This window comes from Argentina silus (genome assembly GCF_951799395.1).
Source record: "Argentina silus genome assembly, chromosome: 2".
Classification (NCBI taxonomy): domain Eukaryota; kingdom Metazoa; phylum Chordata; class Actinopteri; order Argentiniformes; family Argentinidae; genus Argentina; species Argentina silus.
In genome coordinates this window covers 30,777,298-30,793,446 of record NC_139656.1, presented here as the reverse complement: position 1 = coordinate 30,793,446, position 16,149 = coordinate 30,777,298, and the positions used below count along the sequence as shown (strand labels likewise).

The 16,149-nt window shown below is 45.5% G+C and overlaps 3 protein-coding genes and 1 pseudogene across 4 annotated transcripts; 2 read left to right on the top strand and 2 right to left on the bottom strand.

The window, feature by feature from the left end:
- Positions 1–452: 452 nt before the first annotated feature.
- LOC310801474 (histone H2A) lies at positions 453–839 on the top strand (the record flags this gene model as incomplete). Its single annotated transcript, XM_083665520.1, has 1 exon — positions 453–839. The coding sequence occupies one exon, from the start codon at positions 453–455 to the stop codon at positions 837–839; it is 387 nt and encodes a 128-aa protein (XP_083521646.1).
- Positions 840–1,475: 636 nt separating this feature from the next.
- On the top strand, positions 1,476–1,907 carry LOC310816079 (histone H3.2; the record flags this gene model as incomplete). Its single annotated transcript, XM_083686087.1, has 1 exon — positions 1,476–1,907. Exon 1 carries the CDS (start codon positions 1,497–1,499, stop codon positions 1,905–1,907), a length of 411 nt encoding a protein of 136 aa, XP_083542213.1. The 5' UTR covers positions 1,476–1,496.
- Positions 1,908–2,358: 451 nt separating this feature from the next.
- Positions 2,359–2,735, bottom strand: LOC310801373 (histone H2B-like; annotated as a pseudogene). The gene has a single exon. The product of its transcript is annotated as a histone H2B-like (transcript).
- Positions 2,736–3,647: 912 nt separating this feature from the next.
- LOC310801467 (histone H4) lies at positions 3,648–3,959 on the bottom strand (the record flags this gene model as incomplete). The annotated part of the gene is made up of 1 exon (XM_083665510.1): positions 3,648–3,959. One exon carries the CDS (start codon positions 3,957–3,959, stop codon positions 3,648–3,650), a length of 312 nt encoding a protein of 103 aa, XP_083521636.1.
- Between the last annotated feature and the right edge of the window lie 12,190 nt (positions 3,960–16,149).

Genomic DNA, 16,149 nt, shown 5'->3' with positions numbered 1-16,149 from the left:
GAGAGAGGGGGAAGGAGAGTGGGGGTATGTGTATGCTTTTAATATCAACATATACAGATGTAGTTCCTCTTTTGGATACACCATTATGTCCCATTTGGATAGAAATGCGCGTGCGACAATAGTAAACTTTTCTCTGTAAGACCAGTCAGGAGAAGCGCAGTAAATTGACTACGGTAGAGCTGGGATAGCCTCATGCACAAGTTTATTATTTAGTATAATTATGTTTATTATTAACTTTGATTTTTGGCGCGCGAGGGAGACTCACAAAGATGGAAGTGAAACAATGGCCCATTGCTGGGCGGCAGGAAGGCTCGCCGATTGGATGAGGCATCATCGGCCCGGTGACCAATGAACGCCGGTCAGGGCGAGCTATAAGAACAACACTCCACGCAATTGATCATTATATTAGATTATTTTCTTCACCGGACACGAAACATTTCTAAAGCCTAAACATGTCAGGTAGAGGAAAAACCGGAGGCAAGGCCAGAGCAAAAGCAAAGACCCGTTCCTCACGCGCTGGACTCCAGTTCCCGGTAGGACGCGTGCACAGGCTCCTGCGTAAAGGCAACTATGCACAGCGTGTGGGCGCTGGCGCACCGGTGTACCTGGCCGCTGTGCTCGAGTATCTGACCGCTGAGATCCTGGAGTTGGCAGGAAACGCCGCCCGCGACAACAAGAAGACTCGTATCATCCCTCGTCACTTGCAGCTGGCCGTCCGTAACGACGAGGAGCTGAACAAACTGCTGGGCGGTGTGACCATCGCTCAGGGTGGTGTGCTGCCCAACATCCAGGCAGTGCTGCTCCCTAAGAAGACAGAGAAGGCTGTCAAAGCCAAGTAAATGTGACATCGCCCCCAACTCACCTCAGAAGGCTCTTTTAAGAGCCAACCACTTGTATCTACAAAAGTACAATGCGTTCCTCCATCACTCAGTGTTTAGGCTCTCATGCCAACTCACCTTAATTTCACGGTTATATCATGCGGCCCCATGAGGCAGAAAACGCACACAGCGTAGACACCTGTCAACATTCCGCTCGTGTGCTACTGTTTCAGCATACCATTCAAAATAACGTTCAGTCCTCCATCGTCATATGGTTTTAAAACGCTTCTGTATGTAGGCCATAATTTATGAGCAGAGCGGGGACAGCAAATGATAATCTATAGCTTTTTCAATGACATTTTTTTTTCATTGTCAGCAAAATGAATCCAAAAAGATCCATCTCTTTGAATCCAACTGTGAAGAATATCTTTGGCTGTGGGGAGGGGGTCAAACAAAGGAAGCGAGGGAGGGAGCGGCTTCGGGTTTGAATTTTTGGCGGCCAGGGGGTAGACGGAGCTCGTGTCCAATGGCAGCCGGAGAAGGAGGTGACAACGGGCCAATAAACTCGTCGATAGTCGCCGCCCAATCGGGGCACGACGGTGCCGGCTTTATAAATTTAACACTGTCTTTTCCGAGATCATCTTTGTACTCCGACTGTAAAAGAAGAAAACTAGCGCCATGGCCAGAACCAAGCAAACCGCTCGCAAATCCACCGGTGGCAAAGCTCCCAGGAAGCAGCTCGCGACCAAGGCTGCCCGTAAAAGCGCCCCGGCGACCGGCGGCGTGAAGAAGCCTCACCGTTACAGGCCCGGCACCGTGGCTCTGAGGGAGATCCGTCGTTACCAGAAATCCACCGAGCTGCTGATCCGCAAGCTGCCCTTCCAGCGCCTGGTGAGAGAAATCGCCCAGGATTTCAAGACCGATCTGCGCTTCCAGAGCTCGGCTGTGATGGCCCTACAGGAGGCTAGCGAGGCCTACCTGGTCGGTCTGTTCGAGGACACCAACTTGTGCGCCATCCACGCCAAGAGAGTGACCATCATGCCCAAAGACATCCAGCTGGCCCGTCGCATCCGTGGAGAGCGCGCCTAAGATGACCCGTCCCTATCAGACCATGATGTAAAACATGAATCTCCAAAGGCTCTTTTCAGAGCCATCTCAACATTTCTCTCAAAGGTGTGTTTCCATTTACCACCCAGAACAGCAAAAGGCCTTGACGTGGGTAAATTCGTTGTAATGCCAAGAAGTGAAAATCGATGAGGAAAATAAGTATTAATTTGAAATCATGGATGTACTGGTTCAAGTCATTATGCATCGAGTTACACACAAAGTATTATATTCAGAGGATGCGATGAAAGCTCATGACACGACACGAGTCATTAAACACAGATACTATATAACGTTGACTTTATTGTAGACGGAACTGTAATATAGATATAACATACTATATAGCGGCGGATTTAACTCGCTATGGAATTGCTTTTATCGATAGGGTGGGTGGCTCTTAAAAGAGCCTTTGGGGTTAGCAGGCGAAAAACGCTGCTTACTTGGAGCTGGTGTACTTGGTCACGGCCTTGGTGCCCTCGGACACGGCGTGCTTGGCCAGTTCACCGGGGAGCAGCAGACGCACAGCGGTCTGGATTTCCCTGGAGGTGATGGTAGAACGTTTGTTGTAGTGGGCCAGTCGAGAGGACTCGCCGGCGATGCGCTCGAAGATGTCGTTGACGAAGGAGTTCATGATCCCCATGGCCTTGGAAGAGATACCGGTGTCGGGGTGGACCTGCTTCAGAACCTTATACACGTAGATGGCGTAGCTCTCCTTCCTGGACTTTTCTTGCCACCTTTGCCGGCGGTCTTGGTGACGGCTTTCTTGGAGCCCTTCTTGGGCGCTGGCTTCGCTGGCTTCGCTGGCTCGGGCATGACAATGAAGACTCGTTGCTTCTCAAAAACGAATGAGGGGACAGTGACACCAACCCGCTATATAAAGGGGGAGATATGCAAATTTGGCGGCAAATTCCAAAGCCCGAGCCTGGTTCTGGCGCTTAACTAACAGACCAGACTCCCCCACCCGCCCCCCTTGCGCTGCTTTTTCACTCGGCTGTCGCCGTGTTTCATATGGCGATATATGTCACCCGTACACAATGACAACAGGAATGAATACGTCAAGAAGAGGAAGATTGAGAATGATAAAACAATAACACCAAGTCCCTCATACTCTAATTGTTGGGGATTGTAATTTTCATTCTACAGTCCACATGTGGGATTGTCATTACTTTTTAAATTTATTTATTGAAGTTTTGTTTATATTTACATAATCATCATACGCAGTTTACATACACACAATTGACCTCTCATATCGACAATATATTACTTTATGTTTTAATATTTACATTACAGAATGAGTAGTGTCCATGGAAGTTTTTGTACCTGTGCATCGGTTGTGAAGGCCTGCGCTTTCACAAGAACCGCCACTAACGGTCCTTTCGGGACAGTACTTTCCAAGGACATGCATTACAGTGACGGTCCTAACCTAACACATGGGTTTTTCCGACCATCTGGATAGATGTGCCATAGGAAAAACAGATTAGGCCACCATGCGCCACACTGTTATATGCGTAATAATCTAGGGAACGGGGACTGTAATTTCCAGCCTACATTTCCTTGTGTTACAAACTGATTTGGCTGTTTAAACGGTGTTTTCATGCCAGTCAACCGGTTGAATGTACAGGCTGGACTACTGTTACAGATGGAATCAACTCCCTTGAGTGTGGAGATGGGTGGCTCTTAAAAGAGCCGTTGAATTTAAAACGGGTGGTTAAGATTCTGATGAGTCTAACCGCCGAAACCGTACAGGGTGCGTCCCTGGCGCTTCAGAGCATAGACAACGTCCATGGCGGTAACGGTCTTTCTCTTGGCATGCTCGGTGTAGGTGACGGCGTCACGGATCACGTTCTCCAGGAACACCTTCAAGACACCGCGGGTCTCTTCATAGATCAGACCAGAGATACGCTTGACACCACCACGGCGAGCCAGGCGGCGGATAGCGGGCTTGGTGATTCCCTGGATGTTATCGCGGAGAACTTTGCGATGACGCTTGGCGCCCCCTTTGCCGAGTCCTTTACCTCCTTTTCCTCTGCCGCTCATATTCAAGCTTAGTACGAGTAAAAGTGTGACTATGGTGGGGACTATGGGGCGAATTTATCTCCGCTGTGAGGACGTGATTGAGTCCAGCCTCTATAGGAAGAGCGCGCAGCCTCTACAGGTAGAGGGAGGGATCTTCTGCTCGGGACAACCCAGTTGGGTACTTACTGCAGACCGCAATTCGGGGGGTGTCCTGAGATGGGCGTTCCTTGATATCGGGTAACGCCAATGGATGCCTTCATTGATACGCTGTCGAAATAAAGCACTGTTTGCTGAAGGAATGCTTCATACATGATAGGTATTGTATTTGTTTCTTTTTATTGGTTTGATTGTCTATGGATGGCACATGATGCAAAACTATTTATTAGAATGACAATTCAACTCAATGTATTCGATTCGATTACACTTGACATCCTTTGAAAAAAATAACATCAACCACTACCTTATAATAACTGTAGACTTTAAGTAGAGATCACATGAAAAGTGTAGTATGTAATAGGCTGTGAAATTCAAGTGATGTTGTTGGATCAAAATGAAATTCTACTGCATAGCATTGCTTTGGTATCTCTGTTTTTGTGGTGACTTTTTAGCCCTTGGCAATGCTGTTCAAAAGTCTTATGGCGTGGAGGTAGAAACTGTCTCGCTTCCTGTCTGTCTTAGACCGGATGCACCGGTACTGTCTGCTGGATGGTCACAGAGAGAACAGACCATGGCTGGGATCCTTGGTGATCTTCCGGGTCTTCCTCAGACCAGTGATGGACCGAGCCGTCTTCATCACCCTATGCAAAGCCTTGCAGTCGAGGGCTGTACAGCTGCCGTACCAGGCGGTGATGTAGCTGGACAGGATGCTCTCGATGGTGCATCTGTAGAGGTTGGTGAGGATCTGAGGGGCCATGACAAATTTCATTAGCTTGTCTGAGTAACACCAGCCACTAGCGTTGTCAGTGCCGGGTCTTGATCACTGTGCCGGTGTGATGCACCATTTTAAGCCCTCAGTGAAGCTTTCCAATTTCCACCTAAGCCGCGTAGCCTGTAATTTGAAATACATAAATTAACACAACCATTTTATTAACCATATACTCCTGCTAGTTTTATTAATCTGCCTGGATAATACACATTATCAGATTGGAGGAATAAATAAATAAATCAATCAATAAATAAAAAAATAGGTGGTGTGAATGATTGAAGAAATAATTTAAAGTACCAGTTAAAAGTTTGGACACACCTTGCCAAGAGTGTGCAAAGCTGTCATCAAAGCAAAAGGTGGCTACTTTGAATAATACAATGTTTTATTTCTTTATTTCCTTAGACATTTTCGTATTTCCTCACTCATTTATTTATTAATTTATTTATGTATGTATTTATGTGTGTATTTATGTGTACAACTATTTATTGCCCCCAAGATGACAGGGCCAGGCCTGTCTGAACTGCTATGATATGTTGTTCACTGCCAGCTGTCATGGCGTTAACAGATTAAACTGTCATGGCGTTAACAGATTAAACTGTCATGGAGTATATTTTAGGTATTTTTGCAGTCGTCTTAGTGATCTCTCATAGTTATGTTTAAGGGTGCTTTAAAAGCCACGGTGGTGTGGTCACATCATGGTCACATCGTGGTTTTATCACCAACAGCCAGAGTTTGTTGGAGCCCTCATCTGTTGGCTCACGTCATCATTTTTTGTAATATGATGAAACGATTAAAATGGCCCCACAGTAAAAAATCTAATTTGGGATATGAAATGGCACATGGCAGGGCTCCACAAGCAGACCTCTGGCCCCATTGGAGAGGCTCATTCAGATATTATTTTCCAAGCCACATAACAGGGCCACATAACAGAGATGTCTCTTCAACATAAGAAGGATACGTCCATTCCGTTTCCAGAGAAGCAGCACAACTCTTGGTCCAGACACTTGTGATCTCTCGCCTTGACTACTGCAACACACTCTTGGCTGGGCTCCCCCCCTCCGCCATCAAACATCTGCAGCTCATCCAGAATGCTACCAGGCGGCAAAGGGAACAGTCCCTCCCTACTTGCAAGCAATGGTCAGCCTCCAAACCCCTGCCCGATCACTCCCCTCTTCCACCTAGTTTCTCTACTGTAAATAAAAAAAAATTGTGACTGCCAACGGCCCCTGGTCCTAGCGTAAAGACGGATGTAGTTCGCATTCTGGCGCTGCCTGCAGTCACTCTAATGTGGGTACCGTTGTCCTGGGGGTGCCAGAAAATGTTATCACACTTTGTGTGATGGTAAATGTTGACATAAGTGCCTTCTAGATTGTAGTGCTGGTTTGTATGAGTTGGGATTGATATATAGGCCGACTACCAAATATATGCAACGCTCTCGTGATCAGAGCTGTTTATCAGGTCCGGACAGGGCCACTTAGGTAAATCAGCTATAGTGTGAGACCCAAACATTTAATGCTTTTCACTCACACGAACCACAATGTTATTCTCCCTTCAAAAGTCACCAGAATTGCTTGTTTAACAGGTGATATGCAACATATTCTCTGGGTATAAAGGGGGGGCACAGCTCACCCTCCCTTGAATAGTTCTTGCCGCACCCCCTCATGAAATATATTTCCTATGTCCCTGCTGGTACCCATGATACAAGTATGTTGTACCAATGAATGGTATAAATAGTGCTCAACGCACTGCCTTGTGTATTTAATGAACATAAACACAAGACAGAGACACACTAGTTATTCAATACTATTTATGTCAATCAAAGTTAATCCAACCCACCACCAGGACCACATCTTGAGGCCTAGAACCCCTACTTGTGATAATAAGAGTCCATTTTGTTTAGAGATCATATAAAAAGCATGCTATGTAATGGGCTGTGAAACTGAAGTGATGATTACTTGTTGGATCCAAATGAAATTCTACTGCATAGCACTGCCTTGGCTTCTCTGTGAGCTGTCTAGTATTAACTATGATTGTGTGTGATACACAGCCTCATAGCCTTACTATGACTTAGCAACTAACTTCCCTTTCTGCAGTTTAAATACATCTTCTCTCAGAACCTTTGATGATCACCCTTCACTATTGACACCAAACACTAACGATAACTATGATAATATTGCTCAATACAGCTGTGTGACAAGTGTGTCAATTCCACATCTGATTCCATGTTCCTTCCTCTGTGGGTCTCCAGGATGTCTCCATCGTGTCTAGGTGTGTCCAAGTACCGTGGTTCTCAGAAGACATGCAAAGTAAAGGTGAACTATTAACAAACTTCTAACAGTCAGTGTCATGTTTTTTTGACTGCGACTGTCTGTTTGGCCTTCTCCCCAGGCATCCCTTCTCACACGGGCACATGCATGCACACACACATGCGCACACACACGCGCACACGCACACGCACACACGCACACGCATACACACACATCTCTCCCAGGCATCCCTTCCCACCACGGTGGATTCTATTTATAGCTGGCTCATAAAGTCTGAAGACGCCGCTATGTGTGTTGCATGGTGGACATACTTTAATGGCTGTTTAATGGCTGATGATTAAATACATGCTGACAAAGTGCTGAAGCCTTAAATCAGTGCAACTTGAAGCCACTGGTAAGTGTAACATTGCTGAATATATTCAAATACGAATATGAATAATTAAATAAAATGAAATAAATATTTTGTTCTTGTTATTCATGACAAGAGCTTGGTGAGGTACTTTTGATGGTGTGCAATGTTGTTATATGAAAATAAACATCATATGGCCACACTAATTACAACTTAGAAAGGCTTAATGAAACCTCCATAAAACTGTTATAAGGCCTACATAGATGCTTAATCAAACATTTATAAACAAATTGATATGAAAGGAATAGCATTATAACAGGTCCTTACATCTGACACTTGCCAAGATTTATATCTAATATTTGATTTGTGAAGCATAGGCCTTATTATAGGTAATGATGGTTTCTTGAAGCCTTTAGAGGTTATTAAATGCAAGAGTATTTGAAAAAACTGTTTTTTTCAACTGCCCATAACTGTATTCCAACCCTGTGTCATTGTTTCCCTTGTATGATTATGTGGTGATAACAGTGTACTGGTCATGCTTGAGATGCATTAAACAACCAACAATGGGAATGTTCAACAATGCACGGGTTAGGGTTAGGGTTAGGGTTAGGGTTAAATCAGGCCATGAATTCCAGGGGAATCCCTCACTGCATTCTGACTCACTGTCAGGGGTAAAGGTTATTAGGTTGTTTGTTCTGGCAGTGTTCCACGCTCCTCCAATTCTAATGTCTCAAACGGATATCTTTCAGGCCTCTCCAGCACCTGTTCATCATGAGTGACATTATCCAACACTGGGCCTTTACTGCCCTCTACTGGACGGAAGTCATGCTACATTGTTTGTTGTTTGGAGTGTTGCAAGCTATGGTTGTGAAAGCTCACTGCGCAGTATGCATGTAAAAGACGAGTGCCACATCTAGACTCCAGACTCTTAATTTCAAAGTGGCACTGTTGTCGTTAGTCTGGTGTGTTTTATAATACATACGACAAACTAAGTAGAAAAGAAACATTTCTGAGGAAACTTTGTCTGCTCATGGTAGTGTAAGAAGTTCTCACAGGGGTCTATTCCAATGACTTAAAACCCTGGACTGGCACTGGTAACGCTGTTGCATTAGAGTGACTGAAGGCAGCGCCAGACTGCGAACTACATCCGTCTTTCAATGCATGGCAGTGGAGAGAATGTGCCAACTGCCTTAGACACAGACCCCCTCCCTGCCCCCCTCCCCACACAGACCCCTCCCTGCACCCCTCCCTGCACAGACCCCTCCCCGCACAGACCCCTCCCCGCACAGACCCCTCCCAGCACAAACCCCTCCCTGCACAGACCCCTCCCTGCACAGACCCCTCCCTGCCCGCCAAAACGGCCCCCCACACCCATAGGGAGGGAGGACATTCCCCTTAGCTCTAGCCCTATGATCTCCTCTCACCCCCAGACACCACCCAATTCTACGTCCACCCCTACATCACCCCGTCCCCACAAGAGAGAGGGAGCCGAGAGCGACTTTGGCCACGGATGGCCAAGGACAACACAGCCCCCTAATCCCCTCCAGATGCTTAACTCCAAACACACGCATCACCCCGTCCCCACAAACACAGTCTAGCGCCAACACCCGGACCTAACCGATAACACCACAGATGGCACTGGCTAGTGTATATAGACAAGAGTAACCTCCGTGTATAAATTTGTATACAGTATTTGGCTGCTACTTACTGTCTTCACTGACTGTTCTTTTTGCACTCTTTAAATTATTTTTATTGAATGTTTTACTTTCAGTATGTCTTGTCTTATCTGTTGTGCCTGGGCACTTTATCTGTCTCACCGTGGGAGAGTGAGAAACGTCCTCTCGATTCCTTTGTATGTCTTGACATGTGAAGAATTGACAATAAAGCCACTTTGACTTTTGAAATGTATACCCATGGGCTGCTCTCACCTATACCACTGCTCTCCTGTCACCGGAATGAAAATACAATGGATGAATTATGAAGGAATGAGGTCTGAACAGAGAATTGTCACGCTGAATTTGCACGTACACATGCTCTGAACAGACAGAAACAAAATTATCTCTTGAGGGGAGGAAGTGCAGGGTTTAAATACGACAGGGCCATCCTCTGATTGGCTGTGGAGGTGATGAGGAATGAGGTGCAGCTGAACCAAATTGATTGCCAGAATGCCTGAGAAGGATGGAGACAGGTAGAGGGACGGAAACACAACAGAACACAGGACACAACAAAACAGTCGTAACAGCCTTAGACTGAAAAAAACGCATTGACACTGTATATAATCTTAATATGCATTTTATACACACATAAGTGATGTTACATACTCTGAAAAAACAATGGATCTGTAGAATCAAAAACCAAAAAGAGGTGTAGGTAGAACCACAAAGGCTTCTCCTACAGAGAGACGACATTTTGTTTTCTTGACAGTACACAGTACTGAATCAAACAAAGAAAACTACAGACTCACTTTGATGAGTAACTTCAACTCGAATTGCTGCAGTCACACAACAAGCAAATAACACAACAAATTAAGAAAAAGAGAATTTCCATTCTAACCATCCCTGTCCTGTGCCATGTCTATATACCAATGCTTTTAGCCCATTGAGTTTTTGGACTATTTTATAACAAGTCCTCTTGTGCCTCCTAGTGGTTGAGAAATAAAGTGTTTCAAAACACTCCTTCAAACGATCCGTCAAAACCATCTTTATAAACTTGCTTTTAAAATTTAACTATTTGTTATTGTTGTTTTTACTGACGGTGCTTTTGTTTTACTTTATTTATCTATATATTATTGTTCTCTCCATGAAATGTAGAGTCTTTGAGGACTGAGAAAACCGCAATACAAAATGCATGCGTTATTTTTATTATTATTAAAACGCCCATCCCAAAAGCATATCTGTGTGACGTCACGAAAGATGTACAGTACCATGACGTCATACACTAGGCCACTATAAAAGCGACGGCGCGTCTTGTCGCCAATCACAACTTGGACACAACTTGGAGGACATCTGATCTCACCGTTGGAAACAAGGACGAACAAACCAGAGGGGATATGGTTGAAGAAAAGGTAAGGAACCCAGTATAATAGACCAGTATAGTCCCTACTGTATATAGTACTGTCAAGACCAGTATAGTCCCTACTGTATGTAATACTGTCAAGACCAGTATAGTAGCCTACTGTAGGCTATAGCACTGTGAAGACTAGTATAGTAGCCTCCTGTGTATTGTACTGTCAAGACTAGTATAGTAGCCTACTGTAGGCTATAGCACTGTGAAGACTAGTATAGTAGCCTCCTGTGTATTGTACTGTCAGGACTAGTATAGTAGCCTACTGTAGGCTATAGCACTGTGAAGACTAGTATAGTAGCCTCCTGTGTATTGTACTGTCAAGACTAGTATAGTAGCCTACTGTAGGCTATAGCACTGTGAAGACTAGTATAGTAGCCTCCTGTGTATTGTACTGTCAAGACTAGTATAGTAGCCTACTGTAGGCTATAGCACTGTGAAGACTAGTATAGTAGCCTACTGTGTATTGTACTGTCAAGACTAGTATAGTAGCCTACTGTAGGCTATAGCACTGTGAAGACCAGTATAGTACAGCACCGTCAATACCAATATAGTAGTAATTATTCTCCTGGGTAAATTTGCGCTTTTTCGAAACCCTAATGCATAACAAACCCGATAGATATGAGTCATGCTCTGTTGCTATTGTGACCTCCTAATATTATCTAAATATATGATTAATAAAAGAAACCTGTTTAGTTTTTGATATAATTAAACTAGTCTAAACTAGTACGAAGTTGGATTGTATGATTCACGAGAAATCTGTTTCCATGCTATTCTATTTTCTATGTATCTTGCGGCTAATATTTTCCAGCGGTGAAATGCAACGAGAATAGGCTACAGCGGTACTTGCAAGACAATAGTTTATTAGTAATGACAGGCAATGTTCACTGTTGTATGATCAATAATGTGAATTGATTAATCAACCTAATTATCTTGGCACACGTGAGGCTCCCTGCAGTGAGATGACCGCTACTATGACGATATTGACATGCCATTATGACGTCAGTTATTATTGTGCTCGGCTTGGACATAGAGTAAACTTATCTGCGAATACGTGTTTTACTGTAACTAAAACTGGACTGACAATGTCGGACAAAAAGGAGGTAGATGCAATATTTGCAATATTTTAATATAGTGTATTTATTTTTGGATGGTTAGATATGATGATGAAATATCATATGCTGGTAGGAACTTGTGAAAGAAACTTCAGTCTTCACTCAGGTTCCAGTGTGAACATGGAAATACAAGACAATGAATAATAAGAAATGATTATTTATTTCAAAATTACTTGCACAAACTAATAGGCTACTTTCACTAACATGGACTGATAAAGAGGAAACTGGTATTGGCATTAACTAATCTATGTAGCAGTACTTAGATTTACATCTTTGTGTCATTCAGGTATTGAAGGATGGACCCCAGGAGAAAAGGGTGGAGGAGGTGGAGAAGCCAGTGGTTTTGCCCAAGAAGGAGATGGAGGACAAGAGTGGCAAGGTATGATTACTAAAACTGAGCCCTTCCTGTATCCTTGTAACACTTAACCCCTGGGGTTGGGTCAGATCATTTGATGTAACTCTGCTTTACATTAGATTGTGTGTCCTGTCAAAGGCCTATACACCCACCGGTAGGCCTGATCCTACCATTTCCAGAAGAAACCCAAGTTGACCAGAATGTGAGATCTGTACTCTGTTGTGTTGCAGGTCAAGAGGAAGACAAGTGGTACAAGGGCCTCGGCTGAGAAGAGCATCAACACTGATGCAGGTCAGAGGGTTTTCTGTTGTTACATTGCTGCTCACAGTCGAGTCCCTTATTTGAAGACTTGTTTGATCAAATGTCTTTCATTCCATTAACAATCACAGGCAATGATAATGAGTTGAACATCATTTCAATATCCACATACGAGCACATACATTTGAATGCATGGCCTGGAAATGTCTCCATAGTCGTTTGCTAGTGGGGATATTGTAACACAACCATTGATTGTCTGGATGTAGTTAGTGATAGGTTGCAATAAAACTCCAGATTCCTCTTTGTTTGGTTCGTTTAGCTCTCTCTGTGACGTCCTCCTCATCTGGAGCGAAGGACAAGTATGAGGACAGAGCAGCAGTGATCAAGCTGCTGGAGGAGGAAGGTCTGAGGGGGGTTGGTGCCCTCTTAAACATCGACACCGATCAGGACTGCTTCCCCATCCTGGTCAACTTTCTGAAGGGTCTCACTGATAAGTAAGTATTGTACGTTCTACTGTGTCTATGCTCCCGATGTTTCAATAGCACACCCTGCGCCTACACAGTACAACAAGTCTGAGCCAAGACCAAACAACTTGTAATATTCACCTGTTTCTCTATCAGGCAGTGGAGGGTGATCCGTGATGGCATGAGAGACCCTGTAAGTTTTACTGTCAACATTTAATGTGTTATTATTTGACTTCAGACTTACCAGGCCTACCAGTCATTGTTTATGTTGAATGTCTGTTAGTTCAACAGTGAATCTAAATGATTATCTTCATCAAGATCCACACCTCACATCACAGCCTCACAAACTTATCATTCACTCTCCTTTGAATGAACACAGGTGAACAAGGCAAAGTTTGACGTCATGTGCCGGAAGATGGTGAAACTAATTGCCAACACGGCCATAGAGGTCCTCCTCCCGACTCTACAGCGCGTCATAGAGCTGAATGAGGCCAGGGATGCCGCAGCCTCTCAGAGTGGGTCAGGACTCTCCTCCACCACATCTCTGGAGGAACGAGAGGCCCAGTCCCAGTCCAGGGTGGTGAGGGTGCAGGAGAAGGACCTCCCTAAGAGGGGCGGCAGCACGCCAACTGCAGGGTCTTCCTCAGGAAGGTATGTTATGATCACAGCCACGCCTCAAAGTAATGACTATTATGACCATAACTTCACAAATCACTTAAATTAGGGTAAACCCACACTAATGGTTTTTATTTCACAATGGAGTAACCCTAAATGTTTGTTCCATCGTAAAGTGGGACAGGTTTTATCAATGCAGATTTTTTGTGAAATGTAAAAAGTTGTTACCATATACAAATAGACAAATTACCAACAATAAGCAGAAAGAGTTACGACATACCCTCTATCTTACTGTAAGAGATCAGACATGAGTCATCATAACTCTTATGCACCTCAGCGATTGATAAAGTTGTATTGAATTGAATGTCATATTTGTGTTTGTTTTGAAGTTCCCAGACCTTGCTTCAGTGTGCCTACGGAGGAGCGCCCCCCCTGGATGACCCACTCAGAGTCCTCTTTGGGATCACTGAGGACACCATCCTCCAATCACTGGGCTCCAGCTCCTCTAGCTCATCTGATTGGACCAGAACTGTGGTGAGGGACGTCATAAAGCAGGTGAACTCTGACGTCTCCTTGATAATCTTGTTATCAAGCTCAGGTAAGTCCACCCCGAAAGCCTGCGATAGGGACACCTACATGTACGCAGCTAGGAGGATGATGCGCGTGGTGTCCACCAAGCTCCAGGAGTTTGGGATCACCGGACCAGTGGTGCCAAAGGTTAAGGTCATGACCTCTAAGTCCGACCTGGGGTTGATGACGTCCGACGTGATGACTGCCATCGTGGAGACGGTGGAGTCATGTGACACAGATGGTCAGGGGGGCATGCAGGGAGCGGCTGACATGCTCAGACAGTTGGCAGAGAAGATCAAGACGATTGGCTCCTCTTGTCATTCTGTTCAGGAGGGCTCTTCTGCTAGAGTGGAGCACAGACGTGTGTCCTCCGCTGGCGGTGTGGGACAACACCTCTGTATTTTAACTAGTGAGGAGTTTCACTCCAAAGCCACCAAGGCCGTGGGTGATATTCTGTGTAGGAATATCCCCTGTTGTTCACCCTCTGCCTCCACTAGTGATGTCACTGGCCAGGCCAACATGGCCGCCGCGATGACCAACTCCCCCACTCCTAGTGATTTAGACTCAAAGGCGTCTCACGTCATCGACACCTTTGTGAATGATGTTCAAGACGTCATTCAGACCATTGGCTTGGATGCGCCTATTGAACTTGCTAATAATAACATATTCTCTGCTACGCGTAAGATGTTTATAAATATGCAGAGTAAATTGGCTGAATTATTTACTCGAGGGTCGGTCACAAGCGGGAGGGCCTCACATGGAGCGGAACCAACTGTAGAACTCTTGGACATCAGCAATGAGGAACTTGCCTCCGTTCGTAGTGAGAGCTCTACATCCCTGAAGTCTGGGAGTGTCTCTCAGGACAGCAACTATGACGGTGTCACCAAGGAAGTCCTTGCTGAACTTGCAGCCACATTCAGGACTGAGGTGGCGAGGGTAGAGTCCTCATTCTCTGTTGAGAGGAAGTCCTCCATTGAGTCCCTAGCGGCTGGTATGTTTGTAGAAGGCATCATATCTGGACTGGAGGATTATTCAACAACAAAGTCCCCCTCCCTTTATGATGACATGCATCTGGAGGATTTAGAGGATGTTTTCCCGTGGGTCAGTCGATGCTCCAGCTTAGATAGACTGTCTAATGAGGACATTAGGTGTGAGGCCACAGAGGCCGTGAGTGAGTGGCTGCTGAAGTCTGCCATAAGTATGTCTGTCCCCTGCAGTCTACCCAGCTGCACAGGTATAGATGTCAATAACGAGGCCTCTGGTATTATTGACGAGTTTGTGGCAGACATAAAGTCACTCACTGACTCAGTTGGCCCTGGCGTTTCTAAGGAGGAATCTCTGTCCGTTGCCCTGAATCTAGTTCAGAGGCTTCAGAGAAAGCTGCGAGAGTTTTACACACGGCTGTTGTCCTTTAAAGGCACATGCCGCAAATCTCTGAAGAGCAAACTGCCCTCCGACCATGATAGGTCTATCAGTGGACCTGCTCTGACACAAGTGTCACGGGAGTCTTGCCAGAGTGAGCCGCTGCTGTCAACAACGGTCTCAGAAGATGTAGTAGCGCTCCGTAGAGGTCAGAGTGAAAGCTCTCGACCAATGGTGGCTCTCCGAGGCCCTGGGGTGAGCCAGCTCAAATTCGACCACAGCACCAAAGAGGTTCTGAGCGAGATTCTGGTCTTTTATAAGACAGAGGACAAGCGGACAGCCTCAGCTGGAACGAGGGCGTCTGATGAGTCCCTCGCTGCCTGTGAGTTTGTGGAGGATGTTTTGGCATGGTTGAAGGAGTACTCTGTCTCCTCGTCCTCATCAACGGAGAGTTTGTGTGTGTCTCCCAGGGCAGTCTTGAGTGGACTGTCAAATGAGAACTTTCAGAGGCAGGCTACTGAGAAAGTGAGAGATGTTCTCATTGGATCTCCCAGCAGGGTGAGTTCTTCCCACCACTCTTGGTCAACTAGCAGTGGGGTTAGTGACTGTGATTTCTACCAACTGCAGCCCGCCACCTCCTCGATGCCATCTGCCAGTGCTGACTCTTCAGCATCAGACCTTTTTGGCACATTTTTGAATGCCATTAAGAGCCTGTTCCAGGGCGAGGAGTCCTCACCCAGTCCCAGTATGCTGCCTACATACTCTGTGCTCCTCAGGGGAAGTGTGGGAGGTTCCGAGGCCTCTGAGGTGTCACTGGCTAGTGGGCTTAGTGTTGATGAGGTGTCGGAGGTCAGACTCTGGTCTACAG